Source organism: Symphalangus syndactylus, chromosome 6 (assembly GCF_028878055.3).
Source record: "Symphalangus syndactylus isolate Jambi chromosome 6, NHGRI_mSymSyn1-v2.1_pri, whole genome shotgun sequence".
NCBI classification, from domain to species: Eukaryota; Metazoa; Chordata; class Mammalia; order Primates; family Hylobatidae; genus Symphalangus; species Symphalangus syndactylus.
The window spans coordinates 70,273,753-70,301,602 of NC_072428.2; the positions used below are offsets into that span (position 1 = coordinate 70,273,753).

At 35.2% G+C, this 27,850-nt stretch overlaps 1 protein-coding gene across 4 annotated transcripts in view; it reads right to left on the minus strand.

Annotated features, from left to right (window-relative positions):
* NOX4 (NADPH oxidase 4) overlaps positions 1-27,850 on the minus strand; it is a 169,657-nt gene that overhangs the window by 106,877 nt on the left and 34,930 nt on the right. For all 4 annotated transcript variants that reach the window (XM_055283211.2, XM_055283208.2, XM_063642020.1 and 1 more), the window contains 5 exons: positions 22,660-22,770; positions 20,506-20,590; positions 15,214-15,311; positions 11,520-11,547; positions 3,685-3,757 (listed from right to left, as the gene is read on the minus strand). In XM_055283211.2, coding sequence (XP_055139186.1) covers positions 3,685-3,757; positions 11,520-11,547; positions 15,214-15,311; positions 20,506-20,590; positions 22,660-22,770 — 395 coding nt within the window. The remainder of the gene's footprint in view (positions 1-3,684; positions 3,758-11,519; positions 11,548-15,213; positions 15,312-20,505; positions 20,591-22,659; positions 22,771-27,850) is intronic.

The window sequence follows — 27,850 nt, forward strand, 5'->3', positions numbered from 1 at the left end:
ACTGAACAACCTGCTCCTGAATGACTACTGGGTACATAATGAAATGAAGGCAGAAATAAAGATGTTCTTTGAAACCAATGAGAACAAAGACACAACATACCAGAATCTCTGGGACACATTTAAAGCAGTGTGTAGACGGAAATTTATAGCACTAAATGCCCACAAGAGAAAGCAGGAAAGATCTAAAATTGACACCCTAATATCACGATTAAAAGAACTAGAGAAGCAAGAGCAAACACATTCAAAAGCTAGCAGAAGGCAAGAAATAACTAAGATCAGAGCTGAACTGAAGGAGATAGATACAAAAAACCCTTCCAAAAATCAATGTATGCAGGAGCTGGTTTCTTGAAAAGATCAACAAAATTGATAGACTGCTAGCAAAACTAATAAAGACGAAAAGAGAGAAGAATCAAATGATGCAATAAAAAATGATAAAGGGGATATCACCACCGATCCCACAGAAATACAAACTACCATCAGAGAATACTATAAACACCTCTATGCAAATAAACTAGAAAATCTAGAAGAAATGGATAAATTCCTGGACACATACACCCTCCCAAGACTAAACCAAGAAGAACTGGAATCCCTAAATAGGCCAATAACAGGCTCTGAAATTGAGACAATAATTAAGAGCCTACCAACCAAAAAAATTCTGGGATCAGACAGATTCACAGCCGAACTCTATCAGAGGTACAAAGAGGAGCTGGTACCATTCCTTCTGAAACTATTGCAATCAATAGAAAAAGAGGGAATGCTCCCTAACTCATTTTATCAGGCCAGTGTCTTCCTGATACCAAAGCCTGGCAGAGACACAACAAAAAAAGAGAATTTCAGACCCATATCCCTGATGAACATTGATGCAAAAATCCTCTATAAAATACTGGCAAACCAAATTCAGCAGCACATCAAAAAGCTTATCCACCATGACCAAGTGGGCTTCATCCCTGGGATGCAAAGCTGGTTCCAAATATGCAAATCAATAAACGTAATCCAGCATATAAACAGGACCAAAGACGAAAATCACATGATTATCTCAATAGATGCAGAAAAGGCCTTTGACAAAATTCAACAGCCCTTCATGCTAAAAACTCTCAATTAGTTAGGTATTGATGGGACATATCTCAAAATAATAAGAGCTATTTATGACAAACCCACAGCCAATATCATACTGAATGGGTAAAAACTGGAAGCATTCCCTTTGAAAATGGGCACAAGACAGGGATGCCCTCTCTCACCACTCCTATTCAACATAGTGTTGGAAGTTCTGGCCAGGGCAATCAGGCAGGAGAAAGAAATAAAGGATATTCCATTAGGAAAATAGGAAGTCAAATTGTCCCTGTTTGCAGATGACATGATTGTACATTTAGAAAACCCCATCATCTCAGCCCAAAATCTCCTTAAGCTGATAAGCAACTTCAGCAAAGTCTCAGGATACAAAATCAATGTGCAAAAATCACAAGCATTCTTATACACCAATAACAGACAGAGAGCCAAATCATGAGTGAACTCCCATTCACAATTGCTTCAAAGAGAATGAAATACCTAGGAATCCAACTTACAAGGGATCTAAAGGACCTCTTCAAGGAGAACTACAAACCACTGCTCAATGAAATAAAAGAGGATACAAACAAATGGAAGAACATTCCATGCTCATGGACAGGAAGAATCAATATTGTGAAAATGGCCATATTGCCCAAGGTAATTTATAGATTCAATGCCATCCCCATCAAGCTACCTATGACTTTCTTCACAGAATTGGAAAAAACTACTTTAAAGTTCCTATGGAACCAAAAAAGAGCCCACATTGCCAAGACAACCCTAAGCCAAAAGAACAAAGCTGGAGGCATCATACTACCTGACTTCAAACTATACTACAAGGCTACGGTAACCAAAACAGCATGGTACTGCTATCAAAACAGAGATATAGACCAATGGAACAGAACAGAGCCCTCAGAAATAATACCACACATCAACAATCATCTGATCTTTGACAAACCTGACAAAAACAAGAAATGGGGAAAGAATTCCCTATTTAATAAATGATGCTGGGAAAACTGGCTAGCCATATGGAGAAAGCTGAAACTGGATCCCTTCCTTACACCTTATACAAAAATTAATTCAAGATGGATTAAAGTCTTAAATGTTAGACTTAAAACCATAAAAACCCTAGAAGAAAACCTAGGAAATACCATTCAGGACATAGGCATGGGCAAGGACTTCATGTCTAAAACACCAAAAGCAATGGCAACGAAAGCCAAAATTGACAAATGGGATCTCATTAAACTAAAGAGCTTCTGCACAGCAAAAGAAACTACCATCAGAGTGAACAGGAACCTACAGAATGGGAGAAAATTTTTGCAATCTACTTATCTGACAAAGGGCTAATATCCAGAATCTACAAAGAACTCAAACAAATTTACAAGAAAAAAACAAACAACCCCATCAAAAACTGGGCAAAGGATATGAAGAGACACTTCTCAAAAGAAGACATTTATGCAGCCAACAGATGCATGAAAAAATGCTCATCATCACTGGCCGTCAGAGAAATGGAAATCAAAACCACAGTGAGATACCATCTCACACCAGTTAGAATGGTGATCATTAAAAAGTCAGGAAACAACAGGTTCTAGAGAGGATGTGGAGAAAAAGGAACACTTTTACACTGTTGGTGAGACTGTAAACTAATTCAACCATTGTGGAAGTCAGTGTGGTGATTCCTCAGTGATCTAGAACTAGAAATACCATTTGACCCAGCCATCCCATTACTGGGTATATACCCAAAGGATTATAAATCATGCTGCTATAAAGACACATGCACATATATGTTTTTTTGCAGCACTATTCACAATAGCAAAGACTTGGAACCAATGCAAATGTCCATCAATGATAGACTGGATTAAGAAAATGTGGCACATATACACCATGGATTACTATGCAGCCATAAAAAAGGATGAGTTCACGTCCTTTGTAGGGACATGGATGAAGCTGGAAACCATCATTCTCAGCAAACTATCGCAAGGACAAAGAACCAAACACCGCATGTTCTCACTCATAGGTGAGAATTGAACAATGAGAACACTTGGACACAGGAAGGGGAACATCACACACTGGGGCCTGTTGTGGGGTGGGGGGAAGGGGGAGGGATAGCATTAGGATATATACCTAATGTAAATGATGAGTTAATGGGTGCAGCACACCAACATGGCACATGTATACATATGTAACAAACCTGCACGTTGTGCACATGTACCCTAGAACTTAAAGTATAATAATAAAAAAATAAATAAAATCACAATGTCAAATGTTAAAAAAAAATAGTAAAATAAAATAATTTTAAGTCACATATTCCTAGGAATTTCTAAGGTCCCCGTATGTACACATTGATTTCAATCCTGTGTCCCATAGACATACACTATCCTTCAGAAAGATACTCAAATTCTGAAGAACTCTAATTCTTTTGGTCATCAGATGCAGTCTCCATACACAATTTCTTACCAATCCAGAAAATTTGCTAATACAAAGAGAATTTTCAGAAAGAAGAAGTCATGTATAGAAAAAGCTATACTTCCCCAGAATAGTCCATTAACCAGGACACTACAATGGTTAAACACTTTGATTACTCAAGACTTTTTCTAAATAACCTGACATATACACATCAAAATAATTGACTCTGACACTTACCTTATTGCATATGTAGAGGCTGTGATCATGAGGAATAGCACCACTACCATGCAGACCCCTGTCAGGCCAGGAACTATAAAAATGTACAGAAGTACGTTTTTACTTAAATCATAGTGAGAAAAAAGTACAAAAAATGATTACATTAGAATCCAAAATACTGTGCTGTTCTGTGGGAAGCCTAATTCAAATCCCATATTTACTTGTATGCTCTCCCTCAAACAAGCCTTTTACTTTTTTATTTTTTAAATTAATTTTTAATTGACAGATAATAATTGTACATATTAATGGAGTACATAGTGATGTTTCCATACATATTAAGTAAAAGTGATCAGGTCAGAGTAATTAGCATATCCATCTATCATCTCAAACATTTATTATTACTTTGTATTGGGAACATTCAATATCCTTCTAGCTATTTGAAAGCATATAATACATTATTGTTTACTATAGTCATTCTACAGTGGTATAGAACACCAGAACTTATTAAAATCAGTACAGTTTCAAAGTCTTTTACACCAATCAGGATCTTTTATCTATTTTACAGAAGATTCCATTTTTTTTATTCCCAAATATTCTACTCAGAATGGCAAATAGGTACTTACTTCTAAAGGTATACACTAAATGTCAGTAATTAATGCAACAGGACAGGGTTAACATTCAGCACCCTTTCTGTTTTGGTTTTAGCCACCATAGTACTAAATCTCCCTTATGCTCTCCCTCTTATGAAACTAAGTAGTGCCTTCAGTTTCAATTTCAATTAACTGCTTTTAGGCTTCACTATCTAGAATAATTTTAAACAAAAAATAAAGCCTAAAGTGTTTTCAAAAACCACAAAACACAGAACAAAAAGTGTAGATTTCTAGAATAAACTACAATGTGGATGTTTTAAAAATACTTGCAGACATATTTCTTCTTAGTATGAAAAATATGTTGAAATCAGTGCTTCAGATATGGCATAACATTTGTTTTTTTTAATGAAGAAAATGTGCAAATATATTGTCAAAATTATAATGGCAGGATAGATTGCTACAAATCCAACATTAGCACATATAGCATGTCCAAAATGAATAGGTAACTGAAAAACAATATCCTAAATAGCTAAAGTGTCAATGGTTTCCTTTAGTATTGTATTATTACAAAATTAACTATCCTGTCAATAAGTTATATTTGTTTACTCTCACAAGCAACAGTAAGTCCTGAATACCCCATCTGAGATAATCTTAAATCAGACTACAAAGAAAAGCTATTGGGACAATTCCATCTGGAAAAGTGACATTCCCCTGCTTCTTTCCTTGTCAAGAAACCTACTATGAAATAGAAGGGCTGGCATGGACTATGAGCCACCAGCAGAAGCAGACACCTTGTGTACAATGTAAAGGCAACACAGGTGTGTATCATTAGGATTCCAGAGTTAGAATCACTAGAAAATAACAACATTTGAAATCTCACAGTAGAAACAAATTTCACTTATAAAGCACCACATGAAAAATAAGAGAATTAGTCTGTGGGTTCTCAGCGCTTGAGTACTCGCACCTCCTCACTTTCCCAGTAGACAGTTTTAGAAGCCTAACAAAAGGTGCCCTTCCCTAATGTACCTAATCCAAATCATTTCTTCTCTATGCTTCCTTCCTAGAGTACTTCCTTTCCCATTGATTCTTCCATTTCCTACAGTGAGTGCTTACTTCCCAGTTGTAAGAGATGAGCAAGATAACTAGCCTAGTTCACTCTAAAGAACTAGCGGCATGAAAAATATACTATTTTGGAAATATAGCATGCCTGCAAAATAACCCAGGCATTGCACTTCCAAGTGTTTACCCAAAAGAAACAAACATATATCCATGCAAAGACTTAAGAATGTTAATAGCTACTTATTTTTAACAGTCAAAGTCTATAAACAACTCTGATCTTCATCAACAGATTAATGGATAAACAATTGTGGTACTTATCTGTACCTGGAAAATTAATCAGCAATAAAAAACAATAAAGTGTTGATAGATAAGAAACAATATACATGAATCACAAAATTGTTAGACTAGATAAAGGAAACTAAACCACCCAAGCCCTGAAAAAGTACAAATTCTATGATTCCTTATCTATAACATTCCAGAAAATTCACACTATTCTTCAGTGACAGAAAGCAGATCAGTTACTAGGAGGGGTAGAGGGCAAGATGCATTATAAAAGAGCACAAAAATCTTCTGTGATAATAAAAATATTTATCATCTAACTTTTGATGATGGTTCCACTATTGTGTATGTGTGTGTGTATATATATATCAAAACCAATCAAATTGTATAATTTACACGTGTATAATTAGTGTACTTCAATTATAATTTCATAAATTTGAGAGAAAAAAGAAGAGGTTGGTCTCACTGTTTTCAAGTATTAAAAAAGAAAACCTTTATTTGACCAAATGAATAACTAAATGATAGAATCCCGGATGGCTACACAGAGTGAAATTATAGTTAGAGGGGCCTTTCCAATATTTTATTGGGCCTTTATTAGTATTCTTCTATGTCTGCATACAGTTTCCTATATAGTTTTGAACATGCCAAGATTAGTCATGGGATGTCTGCAAATTACTTCATTGAAAGAACACCTGGAAAAATGGAGTATGTTTAGAATAGATCCACAATTTCCAAAGTGTATTATTTGAAAATTAATTCCTTGAAATATTAATTTCTATTACTAAAAATACTATAACCATTCCTTAAAAAGTCACAGGATACATTAATGTATAAAAGTCCCTGAGAAGTATTAAATTCAAGAAACCTGATTAAACTTAAATATTTTCTTAAACTTATTAGACCAGAGTATTCCTTTTAGGTCAGAACATGAAAATATATTGGGAAGACTTAGAGGAAGTAAAATAGTTCAATCATTTGAGGATAAAGTAGAAGGGCCAGACGACCCAACCAATGATGTATATGGTCTGGGATTTTACTCTTGTTACTGTCCCTCAGACAAAACTCCAATCTCACTGAATATCATCTGCAAACTAAGGAGAATAAATCTGATGATTTTCTATGTTCTTTCAGACTTATAAAGTTATCTCTTTTATCTAAAGAATTTGTTTTTCCTTCTTATTTCCCAAAAGTAAAAAAGACCAAAGTATATAATTAATAAAGTAATAGATTTCAGATCAATAAAGAAGAACTTACAATTAGCAGGGGCAAAAAAGCATACTATAATCAGAGTGATCAAAAAGTCAGGGGTAACTACCTTAAGAAGCCCACTGGAAGCAAACAAGCGGAGGCTGGCTAACCTATTATCTGGGATGTTGCAAGAAGATCTATGCATCAAATAAAAGAGTTAAACAAATGACTTTGATTCATCCAGTGAACAGTTTGTAGGCATATACAGTGTACTGTTAGATGTTAAATGCCAGAGATAAAATAAATTCTGCTCTACAAAAATTCCCAGTCCACTGGTGGAGACGGACAAGTTAAGCAGGAAATTGCAACGCAGGGCATTAAGTGCTGTAAAGAGAGCTAAGCATTGAGTGCTTTCAGGGCACATCAAAGGGCACCGTAAGCTAGCCTTGGTTGACAGCACAGTTAAGTCCCAATATATTAGCCTTATTACAACACATTCCAAGAGTCTGAAAATATCAGTTGAAAATCACTGGGCTATTCTAATCTCACTGGGCAAAGTTACTTGTCCAAGTGAAGTACCTTGATTCTCCTGTGAATTTTTTTAGTCCTTCAAGTTAGGAAGCCAAACCTATACTTGTTTCCTTAGCAAAATACATGTTTACATGTTTATTCTTATTGCTTTATATTTATGCATATCAAATTTATTAACTAGTAGCTTTTAAAATGAATAATTGCATGACACTGTAATTTCTAGATGAACCTGAGAGATTATTTTCATCCATACCCAGATGTGGTCAGAAATATACCATTATCTATTCATTATCCTATTTTCCTAACATAATTAGAAACATAATTATATTTGCTTCTGAGGGTTTTTAAAATTAAAATTAGATATTATCCATTTTATTCTCATCATAAAAGCTACTACCAAATTTGGAGATATATAGTAAGCATTTTTAAATGAATGTTTAAATAATTCAATCTATTAATCTTACCTTAGAAATCCTTAATTGGAATGTTTATAACATTTCTTATATAGTAAGTTTAGCCACTATATTTTATGTCACTTGTATAGCCAAAGACTTTATTTTTTACAAGACAATCTTAATTTGTCAATACAAGATTCCATTGAAAAAAATTCCAACACACAGAGATAGAAGACTCTATGTAACATTAAACAAACAAAAATCCATGAAATCTATTAACTAATAAAAATATTCATTATCAGCTGGGCGCAGTGGCTCATGCCTGTAATCTGAGCACTTTGGGAGGCTGAGGCAAGTGGATCATGAGGTCAGGAGTTCAAGACCAGCCTGGCCAACATAGTGAAACTCTGTCTCTACTAAAAAAAAATACAAAAAAATTAGCCAGGTGTGGTGACAGGAACCTGTAATCCCAGCTACTTGGGAGGCTGAGGCAATCTTTCCTAGGTACTGTGCCTGAGAACATTGAGAGACAGCTGTGGAATAGTTTTAGTCAATATTAGTGATACAAAGTTGGATTAAGTTCATTGATAGAAAAAGGTGTCTTTCACCCTATTACCATCCTTAGATTCTACTTTGCACTGTCACCCGCTATTCTTCAGTGGGGACAAACAGATGCCTTAGGAGCTCCAGACTCATGCTTAGGGAGCCCTGCGTCTGAGCCCAGTTCCAGGCTGATGACCTGGGAAGTGGATGCCTCCTGCTGGCCAGCATAGTATTTCTTTTCTTGAAATTATGTGAGAATGGGCCACCAAAATGGCGCTAATTTGCTGAATTGGGTGAGTCAAACTGTTTTCATTGCCAGAGGCCACAAAAAAATGTTTACCTAGGACCCTGCATACTCTAGAAGTAGCCCTTCCCAACCCAAGAGAAGCTCACCTACAAGTGAAAAAGACAGTATATGTAAGGAAATAAACTATTCTACAACACAGTATTTTTACAGTTATCCTTCAATATCCATGCGATTGGTTCTAGGACCCCTCACAGATACCAAAGTTTGAAAATGCTCAAGTATTTATACATAACCTGTGCACATCCTCTCACATACTTTAAATTATCTCTCGGTTACTTACAATAAATGCCTAATACAAAAGGCAGGTAGTAGTGAGACGGTATGCTTAAGAGTATGATGAGATGTTCAGTAATGACAGGACAGCAGCTCCCGAGGTACCTGGGAAGGTTAGTAAAACACTTTGCCAAGTCTCTTCCAGAGACACACTAAGGTAGGCCCAGGAAATTTGTATTAAGTGTCTTCTCTACTAAGGCCAACACCACTCATGGGGACCTCTGAGAAAGGACATAGGATGATGGGGTTGCATGCTAGGTAGTGAGACTACCTGCTTATAAGAAGTATTAGTTATTAGTATAATAATATTAGTATTATTAGTATATTATTATATATAGTAATATATTATTACTATATATAATAATATATACATATGTATATACTATATATAATAATTGTATATCTATTATATATACTATATATAATATATAGATTATATATTATATATACTATGTATAATATATAATCTATATATTATACACACTATATATAATATATAGATTATATATTATACACACTATATATAATATATAGATTATATATTATACACACTATATATAATATATAGATTATATATTATACACACTATATATAATATATAGATTATATATTATACACACTATATATAATATATAGATTATATATTATACACACTATATATAATATATAGATTATATATTATACACACTATATATAATATATAGATTATATATTATACACACTATATATAATATATAGATTATATATTATACACACTATATATAATATATAGATTATATATTATACACACTATATATAATATATAGATTATATATTATACACACTATATATAATATATAGATTATATATTATACACACTATATATAATATATAGATTATATATTATACATACTATATATAATATATAGATTATATATTATACATACTATATATAATATATAGATTATATATATAATATATAGATTGTATACTATATATACTATAATATAGATTATATATTATATATACTATATATAATATAGTATATATAATAATATAATAATATTATATATTATTAATATATTAGTAATATTAGTATAATAATATTAGTGCCTTAATGTGATATCTTAGTCACATAACAAATCTCTTTGTGTCTTTGTAAACTAAACTTTTCAAAGCATTTTAAAGGTTCCAAGGCTTCAATTAAACTTTATGTTTTAGAAAATAATATTAAACAAAGCTTTTGTTTCTCTCTCTTAAATGAATTAACAGTAAACCAAAAAATACATTGGCTCATACATAAGATTTTGTTTTTCTGTAGTTTTGCTCTCATCCAATTCTTCAGGCCTAAATGAAAACATGTTTTCAATGAGCAAAGTTGAAAGCAAAACTAAATTATGTTCCTAAAGAGAAAACTGTGAAATACTTTGCAAGTGGCAAGTACTATAAATCTATAGACAAAAGTAAAATGTATCTTATAAATCTAAATATATAGCTGTGACATGGATGGGGAAAGCACTAGAATTATTGTGATGTTTCATCATAAAATTGATTCAAAAGAAAAACAATGCATTTGCCAGGGTAATGTGCCTCAGTCCCATGTGCAATTCCAATACTTAATTGGGTATTACACCCAACAATTTATGATAGAGCATCTCAACTATGCAATCATCCTTGTCCCTGAAATATGTGCTAAAAATTCCCCAAACGCATCTTTCTTCTTTCATCTTTATAAATCTAAGGTTGGGAAGAAGAAGACTTTTAGTAAAAATTGTTTAACATCAGGGGAAATTTTGAGATGTTTAAACATGCTTTAACAAATTAATAGTCTAGACTGAGATTTCTTGGACGATAAGCTTGAAAAGGAAAAATAAATTACAAATGAAATAGGAGACACATTTCAAAGAAATAACTTATTTTAATGACTGTTTCTCCTCTTTGTTGTATATTTTAAGATTATAAAAAGTTGCATTAAATTACTGAATTATAAGAATTCCACGGATACCCACAGTGCTTGGTGTTCCTTTCCAGTACCTTGAGGGCAGGAGCCTGTTAAACATGCATTATCTCCTACAGCACTTGCCACAGCAGCAGGCACAAATCAGGCCCTCAATAAGAATGTGGTTACATTGTTTTGATTGGAAGAATATATGACAGTGAAATGTATTTGCTTATTTTTACCCTCCATTTATTCACACCCCAATGTTTGCCTTGTCTCTGTTCTCAGTGCAACCTTATCCTTTAACTCCAAATATTTATTCTTATATGCAAATTGTCCATATGTTATATTTGTAACATATATCTAATTGTTGTATAATTTGATAATGCTTAGTTTTTTTTTTTTTTTAATTTTTATTTTTTAGACGGAGTCTCACTCTGTCACACCCAGGCTGGAGTGCAGTGGCGCTATCTCAGCTCACTGCAATTTCTGCCTCCTGGGCTCAAGTGATTCTCCTGCCTCAGCCTCCTTAGTAGCTGGGATTACAGGCACTCGCCACCCACCATGCCCGGCTAATTTTTTGTATTTTTAGTAGAGATGGGGTTTCATCATGTTGATCAGGCTGGTTTCAAGCTCCTGACCTCAGGTGATCCGCCCGCCTCGGCCTCCCAAAGTGCTGGGATTACAGGCATGAGCCACTGCGCCCAGCCCAATAATGCCTACTTTTAAAGATGTTCCTAAACCTAAACAAAAGGCTGAGAATAACAACTTACCAGTGGTGAAGAGAAGTTTTCTAGGATCCTGAGAAAAAGAAAAAAAATAAATGATTAAAAACTAAAGTACTGATGATATATAATTCTATAAAGAGTATGCAGGATCTACAAACCACATATTTGTCATGTAAAATACTGTTCATCCAGCAGAAGTGAGAAAGACTCAAGTTTCATAACATTTTCACAATGCTAGAGGAGATTACAACAAATAAAAACCCAATTCAGAGAAATCTATCCATCTGAGGCAAAATACTGGATGACTCAAAAGGCCTAGGAATTATTCCTTTTTTTATTTTTTTGAGACAGAGTCTCGCTCTGTCGCCCAGGCTGGAGTACAGTGGCGCAATCTCGGCTCACTGCAAGCTCCGCCTCCCGGGTTCACGCCATTCTCCTGCCTCGGCCTCTCTGAGTAGCTGGGACTACAGGCGCCCGCCACCACGCTCGGCTAATTTTTTGTATTTTTTAGTAGAGACGGGGTTTCACCGTGGTCTCGATCTCCTGACCTCGTGATCTGCCCGCCTCGGCCTCCCAAAGTGCTGGGATTACAAGCATGAGCCACTGCGCCCGGCCTAGAAATTATTCTTAATGGTTACCTACAAGCTAGTGGCACTGGTTTTAAGCCCATCTTTGACCATTCTGAAACTCAGTATCTTAGCCATGACGTTAAAATATTATTATATACTCTATCTACCAAAACTGTGAAACTGCATCACAAGATGGGAAGACAGAATTAAAAACCAATAAAATATGTAGGGGATTTGCACACTATAAGCTCAGTATGAAGAAGACTAATTGAGAGCTTTCTGTGTTTCAAATATAGTGAAAAGTGGTGAGGATACTCAAAGATCAGTTTCTGCTACTTGGAAATATGAAACATTAATATTGTCATAATATTGTATGATTTCCGTTAAACTACATCTCTTATGCTCTAATGGTTATAGTCAGCACCCTTCTACCTTTAGATTTGTGGATTTTTTTTTTATCTCCATGGTGCTTAATATTTCACAAGTTTTTGAATTCCTTTCTGTGTGCTTCCATTGAATCTGGGGTCAGGCCAGACTATGTACTAAGAAGGAAACAACTGATAGAGTGTCATTTGGGAGTCTTTGAAAAAGGACCACTTGCTTAGGAATAGCTCCTCACCTGGCTTAATTCAACTGATTTCTATTCCAACTATTAGAAACATGGCTATAGGGTGATCTAAGAAAACTGAATACATAACCCATAAAAATATAATATGGGCTGAACAAAGTGGTATGAATAGAATTGGGAATAAATACCTAAGAAAACCCAGAAGATGGAACAATTAATCTTGCTAGAGAAAGAAAATGAAACATGAGAGTGAGAGATGTTTTCACAGTGGCAAGATGAGGCAGATTTAGCTGGGCTATCAAGGAAGTGCAGCAGTCACAAGCTGGAGGGTGAGTCCTTCCATGCAGAGTAAAAGCATAAAAGAAGAACAATAGGGTATATTGGCACAAAACCATCTTTTTCAAAAGTGCTTCACAAAATAACATATGTGTTGATTATATATATATCTATAATCAATATATAAATACATCAATATATAAAATATAATCTATATATAATAGATATGCCACATATATTTATTTACATAATATTTAAATACATAAGTATATATACACTTATTTTCATCTACATCTAATGCACTGCCTTGTACCTATTAGATGCTAAATACATATTTATTAAAAAGAGGGAAAAAATCATAAAGAGAGACATGAAAGAAGGAATACAAGAAGAAATAAAGGCAGGGGAAATACTAACTTAAAACACTGAGTTGCCATTTTCATCCCTTAGACTGGGAATAAAAAACAGAGATGAGTTGTAGAAATAGGCATTCTAATATTAGTTAGAAGTGGGAAAACAGAAGAAGACTTTTTAAAAAGGAATTTGGCACTGTCCATCAAAACTAAAAATGTGCAACCTTTTAAACCAAAATTCAACTACAGATCTGTGTAGAAGTGGACAAAGAAATACATTTACTGGAGTGTGGTTCATAACGAAACCTTAGAATCAACCTAAATGTCTGAATAAGAAAAAGACTAAAAATAAATTGTGGCATAGTCATATGGAGAGAATGAGATAGATTAAGTTATGTTGATACAATAAGCTATAAAAGTATATTTATGGAAACGAGTAAATTGCCAAGGAATATATGCCATAAAATGCCACTCAAAATATGAGAAAAAACGTAATAAACTGTGGCTTGTTTTGGAGGAGAAGCTTTCACTTTTAACTTCATTTACTTGAGAGTTTTAAAATATTTTATATTGAGCATGTATAACTTTTCAAAGAAAATAAATTTAATAACTGAAAATCTTGAAATCACTAAAAATATTGGAACTTAAGCAAAAGTTTATTCCATTAAAATGAGAAAACCATTGAAGTTATTAAAGACATGAATTCTGAAAAGAAAAGAAGGAAAAGAGAAAGAAAATGTAACAGAGGCAGGAAACAAGTAGCTAGTGATTTGAGCAGAGGGCAGCAGAAGAAAGGGAAGCAGGTGGAAGTGAGATGGGCAGAAGTGGAGGCTGGGTCTGAAATTACATGTGAAGAGCTGTCACTGGCCTGCTAAGGAGCTGGAATTTTCCAGTGGTTCTCAGTGCTGGATGCACTCCACAAGCCTGGTAAACTTTTACAAATTATCAATGCCTGCCTCCCATCCAAGACCAATTAAATCATGTTGGTATTTTTTAAAATACCAGTAGAGACAAGGGCTATATCAAAAGTTGCTGGCCATTTTGGTTTTGTGATTTGTTTCTGAATTTGTTGTTACTTTTTTCTTAGTTTTGTTTTGAGAGGGAGGTCAAACACATGATCACAACAGTATTAAACCTAGAAAACTCTGGTGATGTGTGGAGGAGAAAAAGGAGTGGGGAAGATGGGAAAAGATGTTAATAAGTCACTACCAAACTTAGTCTGCAGAACAGGGAAATGGGGGTGGGGGGATGCTGATTGAATGGGACAGAACAGTTCGTTTTTTATGTAGTCTTGGCATTGTGAAGCAAAGGCAGCCTGAGGACTGTATGAAAGCATCGACCAACAGAGATCTAACTGGCTGAGCATGTGCTGTTCATCAGGCTCTGGCCTGCACCTTGCACATATAATTTCATTTCATGGATGGCTTCACATGGAGAAAAGCACTCTACGTCAGATATTGCCTGCTACAGAATTGAATTCAACATCACTTAATTCGAGGAATGTTTTTAAATGAATGAATCATGAAAACTCACTAACATTTTTTAAGTCAAATAAATTGATTTGTCCAGGATTCACAAATAATCAATCTACTTTTCTTCCCTTTTCCCCAAAACCCAGTATGTGAGTTATAAAGTACTTTTACCCTGTAACGGCACTGTCGACACTCTCGGCTGAATGATAGGAATTAGACAAAAGCTGCTGGGAGTCAGAGGCAGACCTGAGTGGCAACCATCTGAACATTGCAGTATAAAAAAGTAGACATTCTACCAACTCCCACTTTCAGCAGGAGAGCCTATGAAATAGTAATTACTTATATTTTCTATTGAAAAGGAATAAAACTCAACTTGACAACTGCATTTTAAAAGCACTCAAAAGGAACAGTAAGGTACAAATTTTCAGGGAAAAATCACAGACCTTCATTAGTCATCTCATGACAAGTGAAAGAAAAAATGGGAAGACAGAGACCACCCACCTCATCTCGGTATCTTGCTGCATTCAGTTCAACAAAATCTTCACTGTAATTCACTGAGAAGTTGAGGGCATTCACCAGATGGGCAGCCACATGCACGCCTACAGAATCACACCAGGGGCAAGTTAGTGGGATTTTCATATATGCTCTATGTCAAGGACTCAGTTCTTCCTCTCCCTAAGTAAATACAGGGCCAAACTTTGACAGCTATGTGGGCAATGCAATATTACATTGAAAGGTGAAGTTTTAAAGACACAAAAAACTGAACTATAGATAGTTTACCAAATTTTCAAAGGCTGTAATAAAACAACCCTAGTAAGTCAGGGATAAGAGAAACTCACACATACACACACATCCTCCCCCAAACACACACACACACACACATCCTCCCCCTAACACACACACATACACACACACACACACACTTACATAAATATGCATCTAATGATATGGGTATTTATTTGCTTGAGTACTTCCCTGATATTTTAGGTATTCCACATCTTTCACCTCTTCCATAGTTCCAAATCTGCTATTAATATATATCTTGCATACTTCCCTACCCCATAAGGTAAATTATAGGCCACTGAAAGACTTTCAACTAGTAGAAATTTTTCACAATCCACAGATTTAAATCATAATATTCTTAACCCAACAGAAAAAGTGTTGGGAATCACTTCATGGGACAAAATTCAGGAAAACAATAATCACAATAAACAAAGGGCTCGACTGACTTAGAGCTCACATAAATAATAGCAGTGTTAGGAAATTACTAGAGATGTGAAGATGAACTCATTTTGGCAAAGCCAGGATAACAAAAATTATTTTGAGGAGGTTGGGTAAGGAAGGAGAAAGTGAGATGTGCACGGGCCCATCACATCTTCCCTCTTGCTCAAGCTTTGCTTGTAGGCAAAATAAGGTGTGAATTAACACCACATTTTAATGTATTGAAAATACAACAGGTAACTCGCTGGAAAATTTGTGATCTTGGCCATATTATTTGCCTTTCAGGGTCCTTAATTTACTTCTCTGTAAAATGATGGTGACAGAAATGAAAGGCTTAATGAGATAAGTGATCTGAAATTGCTTAGTAAACTATTACAGTTCACAATATGTGTAGTACAATGGTTCAAAAGAAGACATAGCCCAGAATCTAGAAAACTCTATAATTTCCCACAACCCATAATATGAGATGTAGAGGGCTTGGAGTTCTAAGGTACTCACACACACAAAAAAAATAATGAAAGTGAGAGAGTACTAGAATGCTAAAATGCCTGAAAGTTATTTAAAGGATTTATAAGGTCCTTCAAGTAATCAAATTAGAGGTAGGGGAAGAGTCAGGACTTATTATGAAGTTATAGTAATCAAGAATGTATGGTATTAGCAAAAGAAAAGACAAATAGATTAATGGAACAGAATAGAGAGCCCAGAAATCCACCAACATTAATACAGTCAATTGATCTTTGGCAAAAGAGCAAAAGCAATACAAAGAAGAAAATGCCTTTGTCACAAATGGACCTGAAACAAGGAAGCATTCACATTTAAATAAATAAATCTAGTCATAGACTTTACACCCTTCACAAAAATTAACTGAAAATGAATCAGAGACCCAAATGTAAAATGCAAAACTATAAAACTCCTCAAAGGAAAGATGAGAAAAAGTCTATAGGACCTTGGGTTTGGTGATGGCTTTTTAGACACAGTGTCAGAGACATTATCCATGAAAGAAGGAATTAATAAGCTGGACTTCATTAAAATTAAAACTTCAGCTCTGCAAAAGACGTTGTGAACACCATGAGAAGATAAGCCACAGACTGGGAAAAAACATTTGCAAAAGACATATCGATAAAGGATTATTATCAAAATATACAAAGAACACTTAAAATTCAATAACGAGAAAACAAACAACCCAGTTAAAAAAGTGTGCCAAAGATCTTAATAGATACCTCACCAAAGAAGATATACAGATGGCAAACAAGCACGAAAAGATGATCCACATTATATAACATCAGAGAAATGCAAATTAAAATGATGAGTTACCTCTACATACCTATTAGAATGACCAAAATCCAGAATACTGACAACACCAAATATTGGTGAGATTGCACAGCAACAGAAACTCTCATTCATTGCAGGTAGGGGAGGCAAAAAATGGTACAGCCACATTGGAAGTGAGTTTGGTAGTTTCTTAAAAACTACACATACTCTTACCAAATGATCTCGCAATCACACTCTTGGATATTTACCCAAAGGAACTAAAAATGTATGCCCACACAAAAACATGCACATTAATGTTTACAGCAGCTTTACTCATTATTGTCAAAATCTGGAAGCAACCAACATGTCTTTATAATAGGTGAATAGATAAAAAAACTGTAGTACATCCAGATAAGGGAATATTATTTACACTATAAAAAGATGAACTCTCAAGCCATGAGAAAACACAAAGGAAACCTAAATTCATATTACTAAGTGAAAGAAGCCAATCTGAAAAGACTACATTTGCATGATTCCAACTATATTACATTCTAGAAAAGGCAGAATTACGGAGACAGTAAAAACAAATCAGTGGTTGTCTGGTGTTAGTGGGAAAGGAAAGATAAACAGGCAGAGCACAGAGGATTTTTAGGGCAATGAAATATTCTGCATGAATAGTGGTGGGTACAGATCATTATACATTTGTGCAAACCATAGAATGTACAGTATCAAGTGTGAACCCTGATGTAAAGTATGGATTTTAGGTTATAATGATATGTCAATTAATGAAAATTTATCAATTGTAAAAAATTGTACCACTCTGGCAGGGGATGTTGATAATGGGGGAGGCTATACATGCATGAGGACAAATGATATATGAAAACTCTCTATATCTTCCTCTCAATTTTGCTGTGAACCTAAATCTGCCCTACAGAAAAATAGTCTTTAAAAAATTTTAAGAGAAAAAAAATGGACAGGAAGCTAAAATGAGTTAAGTAACAAGCAAGGACAAGTTTCCAAAGTAGTAAAACAAAGGGTGTCCAGGTGTGACACAACTATGGCACAGGTATAAAATATTACTTACAAAAAACTCTCTGTGTCATATAGCTTCATCAATACCCAAATGTACAGTAAAATAATCCTTTGATATTAAATTAAAAGCTTATATATTAACTACATACTCTATGGCTAAAAAATGCAAAGTCATCTATAGACGAATTACTATTCTTTCTGAATTTCTCTGAAAAAAAAGTCATAGGTAACAGCTATAGAAAATACATAATTAAGGGATATATTCATCTTTTTAAAGGACCTCTTAGGTCAAAAGAATTTAGGGCTTCTAATTTTAGGCAGCAAGAAAGCAGCTAAACCAAACACTTTACGTAGATTTTTTCATTTGATTCTCAAAACAAAACAATGTGGTAGACAGAGTCATCCCTATTTTACAGACAAGAAAACTGAAGTAAAGAAGGGTAATGTAGCCAAAGTCAGACCACTAGTGACTGGCAGAATGCAAACCCTCTGGAACACAAGCTCATGCTAGCTCAGTTGCTTGGTTGCTCTCCAGTTGAACTAGAATACTTGGACATGATTACAGTTTGGAACAAATTGAGTCACGAATATGCTGGTTTCATGATCCTCCTCCATTTCTGACCTTTCACTCTCCCTCTCCCTAATCTGTCTCTAACCCTTACTATACCCTTGGTCCTTATCTCATCCTCACTGAACTGCTAATCCTATCCCTGAGCCTCTCCCCATCTATCACCTGCAGAGGTGGGACTACCAACTGGAAGATATTCAGAGATAAAACAATGAAGTTATCCATTTTGACAATGCTTGGCAATTTTTTACAAAGCTAAAAGTATAATAATTTCTTGGCAATAGCTGCATCAAAACATTCATTAGTCAAAATGGCCCTACTATCAAAACAGCTATGTCATCAAATAATGACCAGGTGAAAATACCAGGTGCTATGCCACTGGAATAATTAACCCTTGCAACTGTAAATTATAATTACTAATTCTATCCTAAAAATTCTATTCATTTTCTCATTTTAGTCTTAAATCTATGAGGTAAGTCTTGCTGTCAATCCATTTTACAGTTAAAAACAACAACAACAGCAAATTGAGGATCAGAGAGGTAACATCACACATTAAAATAGAAAGGCAGCTGAGGACAGAATCTACGCATGGATTCCTCGGAATCCATGTACTTCATCATTATTTTTCTTACTTTCTGTTCCAAAAATTTGAAAAGTATCATCTAAAAGCTCAGGATAGAAATGTATTTTAAAAAGACTTATAATAACACAAAGATCAGTGCTTTATTTTCTAATTTGGAAAAGAGCAGGATAAAGCTTCACAAATTTTGACATTTGTTTTTCTACCAAATATTAATATCAAAGAAATATTGATCACATATAATTTGGGATGGAATCCTAATCTACTAATGAGTATTTCACATTCTAATTTTCATTCATTTGGCCAGGCACAGTGGGGCCCGCCTGTAATCACAGAGCTTTGGGAGGCTGAGGCAAGCAAATTGCTTGAGCTCAGAAGTTCCAGATCAGCCTGGGCAACATGGTGAAAGCCCGTCTCTACAAAAAAACATAAAAACTAGCCAGGTGTGGTGGCACACACCTATAGTCTCAGCTACTCAGGAGGCTGAGGTCGGAGGATGGCTTAGGCCTGGGAAGTAGAGGTTGCAGTTAGCCAAGATTGTACCGTTACACTCCAGCCTGGGCAACAGTGCCAGGCCCTGTTTCAAAAAAATAAAAAATAAAATGTTCATGCATTTAAACTCATATCATATCATCACTTTCAGAGCTTGAAAACTTTTAGTCTGTTTCTTCCAGTATTTCTTACTGGAATGAAATTACTTACTTTCAGGAAATAGTCATTATCAGCTTGGGGGCCAACTTTTGGATATCATAATGTAAAAATCATAAGACACATCCATTTTCTGTAGTTTCCCGTAGACAACCCTTTTTAAAAACATGGAAAAGAACTACTAAGCTATTTAATAAGAAAATCTTAAGTTGCTGACAGCAGATAATGTACAGAACGATAAAATCACACATTTTCCATGTATAATTTTATGTGTGGTTTAAAACACAAACCACACGACGATCTCACATTGTTCTCCATTAATGACATTATATGTTAATATATCAGCAGGCAGTTACCCCAAATTGTCATCAGTGGTTGTTCTGGAAGAATAAGATTAGGGAAAACTTTCTCTGATCATTCTTTGTATGTCTGGAATGTTTACATTTAAATGTGTAATTCTAACAAATTATTTAATATCTTGTGGCTTTCTCACCTGAGAAAATACAGATAGTAACACCACAGGTAATATGGAATGTTCTGCTCTTATCCAACAATCTCCTGGTTCTCCTGCTTGGAACCTAAACAAAAATCATTTAATATGGTAAAAATAATGCAACAAATGTGATAAAAGTTTTTCAATATAGCATTGTTCATTATGTCAAAATATGGTGGAAGCCTATTAATCAAAAATTGGTGAGATGAATTGTGATCTATCTAGTTAAAGGAACACCTAAACCATTAAAAAATATATGTGAGAAGTCTATATTATTGATATAGAAAGATGTTCAAGACACATTGTTAGGTAAAAAAAAAGTTACAAAAAAACTACACTGTGATCTTATATTGATCAACATTAATGGCATTACATGTTAATGTATCTGCAGGCACTTACCACAAATTTGTCATCAGTGGTTGTTCTGGAAGAATAAGATTAGGGTAAACTTTCTCTGATCATTTTGCATATTTCTGGAATGTTTAAGTTTTAAAATATATATGATTTCCTTTTGTAGCCAAAAAATAAGATTATTTTAAAATGAAGCAATCTCATCTATAGTTTGAAATGCCTGTTTGATCTTATAACAAAATAAAATGTCAAGCACCTTTGAATCACTATTTCACACTTGGGACAAATCTTTAAGAATTATTAAATACTGAGAGACTTAAGTGGGAACTTTTCATTCCCTGCCACTTATCTTCTCTTTCTCCAAGCCAAGCCAATAGCCAACCACAGGGATCAAAACCTAGCAGTTTAAATGGTAGGCAACCCAGAGAGAGTTATTTTCACAGATTACTGCATTAAAAGGAAGGAGTTTCTAAATATAATTACATAAAAAGGGTTGCGAAGTTTTCCTAGAGTAAATCTGCACACATTAAATTCATAGAACATCAAAGTGATCTCAAGTTAACAACTCCTTTTAAAATATTAATATCTATCCAGCGGTGCTTTGCTTAGTGAATCTTAGGGAAGAAGAATCAACACGCACACACACACAGTCACACATATACACAAAAATAGTCAAAGACAAAAAAGAATTTTTGTTGAGTTTCAGCAGAATGACTAAGTGTTTTTCTGTTTTCTTACAGACTTCATTTTACAACACTACATATAACACATGACATCACTATTTAATCAAGACATATTTCTCTGCACACATATGTTTATTGCAGCACTATTCACAATAGTAAAGACTTGGAACCAACCCAAATGTCCATCAATGATAGACTGGATTAAGAAAATGTGGCACATATACATGGAATACTATGCAGCCATAAAAAAGGATGAGTTCATGTCCTTCGTAGGGACATGGATGAAGCTGGAAACCATCACTCTCAGCAAACTATCGCAAGGACAGAAAACCAAACACCACATGTTCTCACTCATAGGTGGGAATTGAACAATGAGAACACATGGACACAGGGCCTGTTGTGAGGTGGCAGGAGGGGAGAGGGATAGCATTAGGAGATATACCTAATGTAAATGACGAGTTAATGGGTGCAGCACACCAACATGGCACATGTATACATATGTAACAAACCTGCATGTTGTGCACATGTACCCTAGAACTTAAAGTATAATAAAAAAGACATGTTTCTCAAGCCTATTACACACTTCAAAATGAGTATGTGTGTTAAACAGAGATAAGTTGTTGCCAACACCAGCAATCATTTCATGTATTGCTCAGAATCTAAAGGGCTCTAGTTTGCTCACCTGAATTTAGCTAAGTGAAAATACAGAATCTCAATGAGACATGACATAATGGAAAGAACTCAAATTAGGATTGACCTTAGCTCTGTCATTCACTAGTCTCAAAGTTACTCAAAGCCTCTATACCTGAGGTTTCTTGTGTGTGAAATGAAACTAACAATACCTGATTGTAGAATCCCTGTAAGAATTCGCCAGCATGTATGTGAAATACTAAGCATAGTACTGGAAATCCCTGTTAATAATATTACTATTATCCTCTGCCCTTATCTGGTGTTGCAGAATAACTCACAGATCATCTTGGCAGGTGACATGACTTCTACCATCATCTTAGAAGAAACCATTCCAGCCAAAATTCAGACTATGAAAAGTAAACAAACTAACATGCGACTGTTACACTTGATTTTTATGCTGGAATTTGAAACTAGAACTGTTTTTTCTTACCTTCTGTGATCCTCGGAGGTAAGCCAAGAGTGTTCGGCACATGGGTAAAAGGATAAGGCTGCAGTTGAGGTTAAGAACAGATGCGGAGGCTCTGCTTAGACACAATCCTAGCTGAACAAATAAGGCAAGGTCAGCACACAGTTAAGGACAGTAGCAAAGCCTTGTCCTGGCTCTACAAGCTACAGGTCTCACCCTATTGCTCTTTTAAGAATCATGCCAAATACCAACTCTTTCAAGAGCCTTGAATAGCCTTCCCTTTTCCTCTCACTAAAACCCCCTTTGAACAACTGTTTTCTTTCTGTTCTGCACTGCCACAAAACAGTACTCCTCTCATTAATGCTGATGTTACAATCACGTGAAAACACTGTTGCCACAGAAACTCCATTTCTTGTTCTGCCCCTCCCCCATTGTTCTGGCTGTTCAGAGCCTTAAGAGTTTCTGTATATACTGCACCTCCACATTCATGTGGTGTTGGACCCTTTATTCACTGATAAGGTCACAGTTTTAAATGACAGTTTTCTGGTGTGTTCTCTCGCTCTGGAACACTCAGTCTCCACACAACCCGCCCATTTACACACCACAGCTTTTCCGCAAGCTCTGCTTATCACTAACTCTACTCATCTTTCTGGTCACGTGGTAAGCACAACTCTTCTAGAGTTCTTCCCTGATCAGAAACCAGGAGAGAACCCACTGGTATACATGCACTCATTGCTTTCCGTACTTCCCTGATTATGTCTCTAACCTTCTTTCTAATGTTTTTTAAAATTTTTATTTTATTTATTTTTCATTGACAAATAATAATTGTATATATGTATGGGTACAATATGATATTTTAACACATGTATGCATCATGAAATGATCAAATCAAGCTATTTTACATATCCATCCCCCCAAAACACTTATCATTTCTTTGTGGCAAATAGATTTATTTATTTATTTATTTATTTATTTTTTGAGGCAGGGTCTCACTTTTTCTCCCAGGCTGAGTGCAGTGGTGCCATCAGGGCTCACTGCAGCCCCTTCCTCCTAGGTTCAAGCTATCCTCCTGCCTCAGCCTTCTGAGTAGCTAGGACTAGAGATGCATGCCATGTGATGAGAATATTTAAAATCCACTCTTAGTCGGGCATAGTGTAATATACCCGTAGTCCCAATTACTCTGGAGACTGGGGCAGGAGAATTGCTTGAGCCCAGGAGCTTGAGGCTGCAGTGAGTCATGTTCATGCCACTGGAGTACAGCCTGGGTGACAGGGCAAGACGCTGTCTCAAAAAATAAAAAATTAAAATTAAAATACCCTCTTAGCTATTTTGAAAAATACAATACACTATTATTAACTATAGTCACCCTGTTGTGCAATCGATTACCAGGCCTATTTCTCCTAACCGAAACTTTGTACTCTGTCCACTCCCATCCCCACCCTCTGGTAACCACCATTCTACTCTCTACTTCTATGATTTCAACTCTTTTAGATTCAAAATGTAAGTGAGATCATACAGTATTTGTCTTTCTGTGCCTGGCTTATTTCACTTAGCATAACATCCTCTAGATAATCCATGTTGTTGAAAATGACCAATCTTAAATAAGATGGTGCCTTAAAAAACTGAGATTCATATATTTGACTATGTCTTGGGAGGAGGATATATCCATTCTTTTGAGCACCATTTTCATTTGGTGATAGCTAACTTAACGCATTATCTTCATATGTTCACACTGAAAACATTACGTTCATACTAAAGCAAATGAAGAATATAATGGAATAAAAATGCAGAGATGTTAGCAAAAGCACACCTATCTCTTACTATTAGCCACACATAGTTTGGATCAATTTACACTTATTAATACATTAAACCTCTTTCTGCAACCCTAGGAAGTAATTAACAATATTATCTTCCTTCTTAAAAAGAAAGAATATTGAGTCATCGTGAAGTTAAGAATTTACCCAACAAAAGACAATCAGAAAGTTGTGGAGCCAGAATTCAAACCCAGATATACTGGCTCCAGCATTTATACTATTAACCCCCACTTTATCATGCTGCTAAATTGCCTTTAAAAAGAAAATGTCCAGAAGGCACATATTAGGTAATAAACATTTTGTTGAATGACTTGATGAATGAACAAACATTTGAGGTAAGTGGTATTAGACAACCACCCTAGATAAGACTTCCCTCCTAGTAACCTTCTCCAGCCCCAATAAAGTTATTGTTCTTGTTCTTCTATCATTAAAGGAAGCCCAGGTATAAATATTTGAGAAGTACTAGACAAGGTCACAGCCTCATATACATTAAGGATTGCCTACACAGTGTGATTAGGATGGGATTCCTAGCATAATTATTCTGTTACTTCCATTCAGTGTGTGACATGTTACCTCGAATTTTTTATGTTTTAACCTATTTCTCTAAGTAAATGTTAAACCCCTCAAGACCAGGGTAAATATTTCTAAAATGTTTTAATATTACCCTACATTTTTATTTCAATTATCTGTTTATCAATCGCTTTTGAATATATTTTAATGTATTCATCAGATCTACTCTGACAAGCTGAGTAGGTGTTATTATTGCCATGTCAGAGATGAAGAGCTGTTACAAAATAATAATAATTAGGTCCACAACAAGAAATCCTAAATTTAATGACTTAGGGTAGTGTCTGAACATTGACATTTTTGAAAGCTTTCCAGATGATTCTAATATGCCACCTGGGTTGGACACCACTACTTAAGGCTATTTAGCCAACTGTAATGTTTACAAGTTATGAAACAATTACAACCATTAAATTATAATAAGTAAATGTAATTGCATATTTCCAAACTTACTGGCCAAATGTAGCTTTAAAAATAGCATTTTTTATATTAAAAATACAAAATTAAATAGTCTGGGCATAAATAAAAAGCAAAGCAAGAACAATAAAGATCTCATCTATAGAAAGCTGACATAGTAAGGTACAACAAACAGGTTTACCATCTCTTTATCATCCAATACAGAACAGTCGCTAGGCTAAGTGTCTTTAATGAATCACTGAAAATATTTTCAAAAACCTTGTAAAGAAAGAACTATTATACTCTGTCAGATGACTTGTATAAGGATCTTAGAAGCTGTATACCTTGTCCAAAGTCAAACTAGTTGAAAAGGAATTCTGTATCCTGGACTCTATGACTCTTTTTATCTCAGGGTTAAAACTAAGGCAAAAAAATGTACTGAAGGATATGGAAGGATAAATATTAAATTGACAGACATGAGAAAAGCCTACTCCAATGGCTCCTATGGGCCATATACATTATGCTTAGTTGCCAGTAAAGTATGTTAGTTAAACACAGGTCTTGGGTTTCATCTTCCATCAAGCATGACTACGTTAGTTTATTACTTAGTCACGAGTTACCCCTATAGTCCTAGCCAGCACCATTTCCTCTTTAGTTGGTATATGAATTAATGTGTTCGTGTCTTATAATACCTCAAACTTCTCTGACTTTCTATGCATTACCTTGATTCTTATATATTATCACAAGGACATTCCATGGAGAAGCAGAAACCCCAAAGGTACTTCATTTCTCCTTATAACTGCCTCTTATATCTAGGATCTGGCTTACTCCTCCTTTCTATCCTTTTCCTGCACCCAGGTAGTAAGTTTTTCAAAAGCAGGATCCTTTTTTTACAGCTATGTATCCTCAGCCCTAATACAGTGGTAGTATTCAGTAAATCTTTGCTGAATTGAGCAGAATCTTGAAACACAGGTACCATGCTCTGATAAGCATTTTATTTGGTTACAACTCTCAAGCTTGTTCAAATATTTACAATCTTTGTGGTTATTTTATTCACAAAGCTTGTATGTCCACCAATAACTTTAAATTGCTCAGTATCATGGAAAATATTATGAGGTGGTCACTGAAAACTCCCCACTGTCATCAAGAAGATAAAGCCTCAAGCTCCTGGGCTCAAGCAATTCTCCTGCCCCAGTCTCCAGAGTAATTGGGACTACGGGTATATTACACTATGCCCGACTAAGAGTGGATTTTAAATATTCTCACCACATGGCATGCATCTCTAGTCCTAGCTACTACATATATATATATGAAACAAAAAGCAGGCATTTCAAGAAAATTCCTAGTTACATTATTCTTACTCCAAGAATCTGTAGGCTACTCTATCCATCAAATTGGGCAATCAATAAATCTTGAGTGAATACACATATGGGAGCTAAAAAAAAGAAATTGAACTCATGGAGACAGAGAATAGGCTGAGAAGAGTAGTGGGAAGTGGTGAGATGAAGAGGCAATGGTTAACAGGTACATGAACACAATATCCATTAAAAGGAATATCTATTGTTTGATAGCACAATAAGGCAACTATAGTTAACAATAATTTACTGTATATTCCAAAATAACTAAAAGAGTGGAATTACAATTTTTCCAGCATAAAGAAATGATAAATGGTTGAAGTGATAGATATCCCAACTACTCTTATTACACATTGCATGTTTGTATCAAAATATCATGTGTACTTTATACATATATACAATTACTATAATAATTAAAAATTAAAATTGTTTAAGAAGGTAAATCTAAGCAAGCTTCAAAAAGAAGTCTTGTGTGAATAACTGAATGGATGAATAGAAATAAATAATAAGTACCTTTAGAATACATATATTTTGACAAATATAAATGCACAAATATTTCTATTAACAGATTTTGAAAAGACTAAAGATTTAGTCTAAAAAGAAAGTAGGACAAGACCCAAGACGGCTGACTAGATATAGCCAGGGGCAACATCTCACACTGAGAGGCAGGGACATGGGGAAGACTAGCAAACTCTGAGCAGATCTTCAGCAGGAAAGCATTGAGAGTGGATGGAGTGAGGACACAGTGAGCTGAACTTGGGGAAGAAGCTGGGAGCCATGTAGGGCGCTGCTGAGCACTGGGGCTCATTGCTGGACCCCAGCAACTCCTGGGGAAGGAGTGAGTTAAACAGGTGAGGAGTGGTCTGTCCTCACCAGGAACCCCCCAAAATCCTGGCAACAAGAGAGCCCATGACTCCCACAGACAGAGGGTTTGGCACAGGAAGAGCTGCAGTGGAGTATGGCTAGGGTGCCCATCCCCAAAGACTCTCCATGTCCTTCTAAGTGACATCAGCCTTTGAGAGACTGTCGGACCTGGACAGAGCATGGTGGTGTTGCAAATGTGATGGGACCAGTCCAAATTGCACA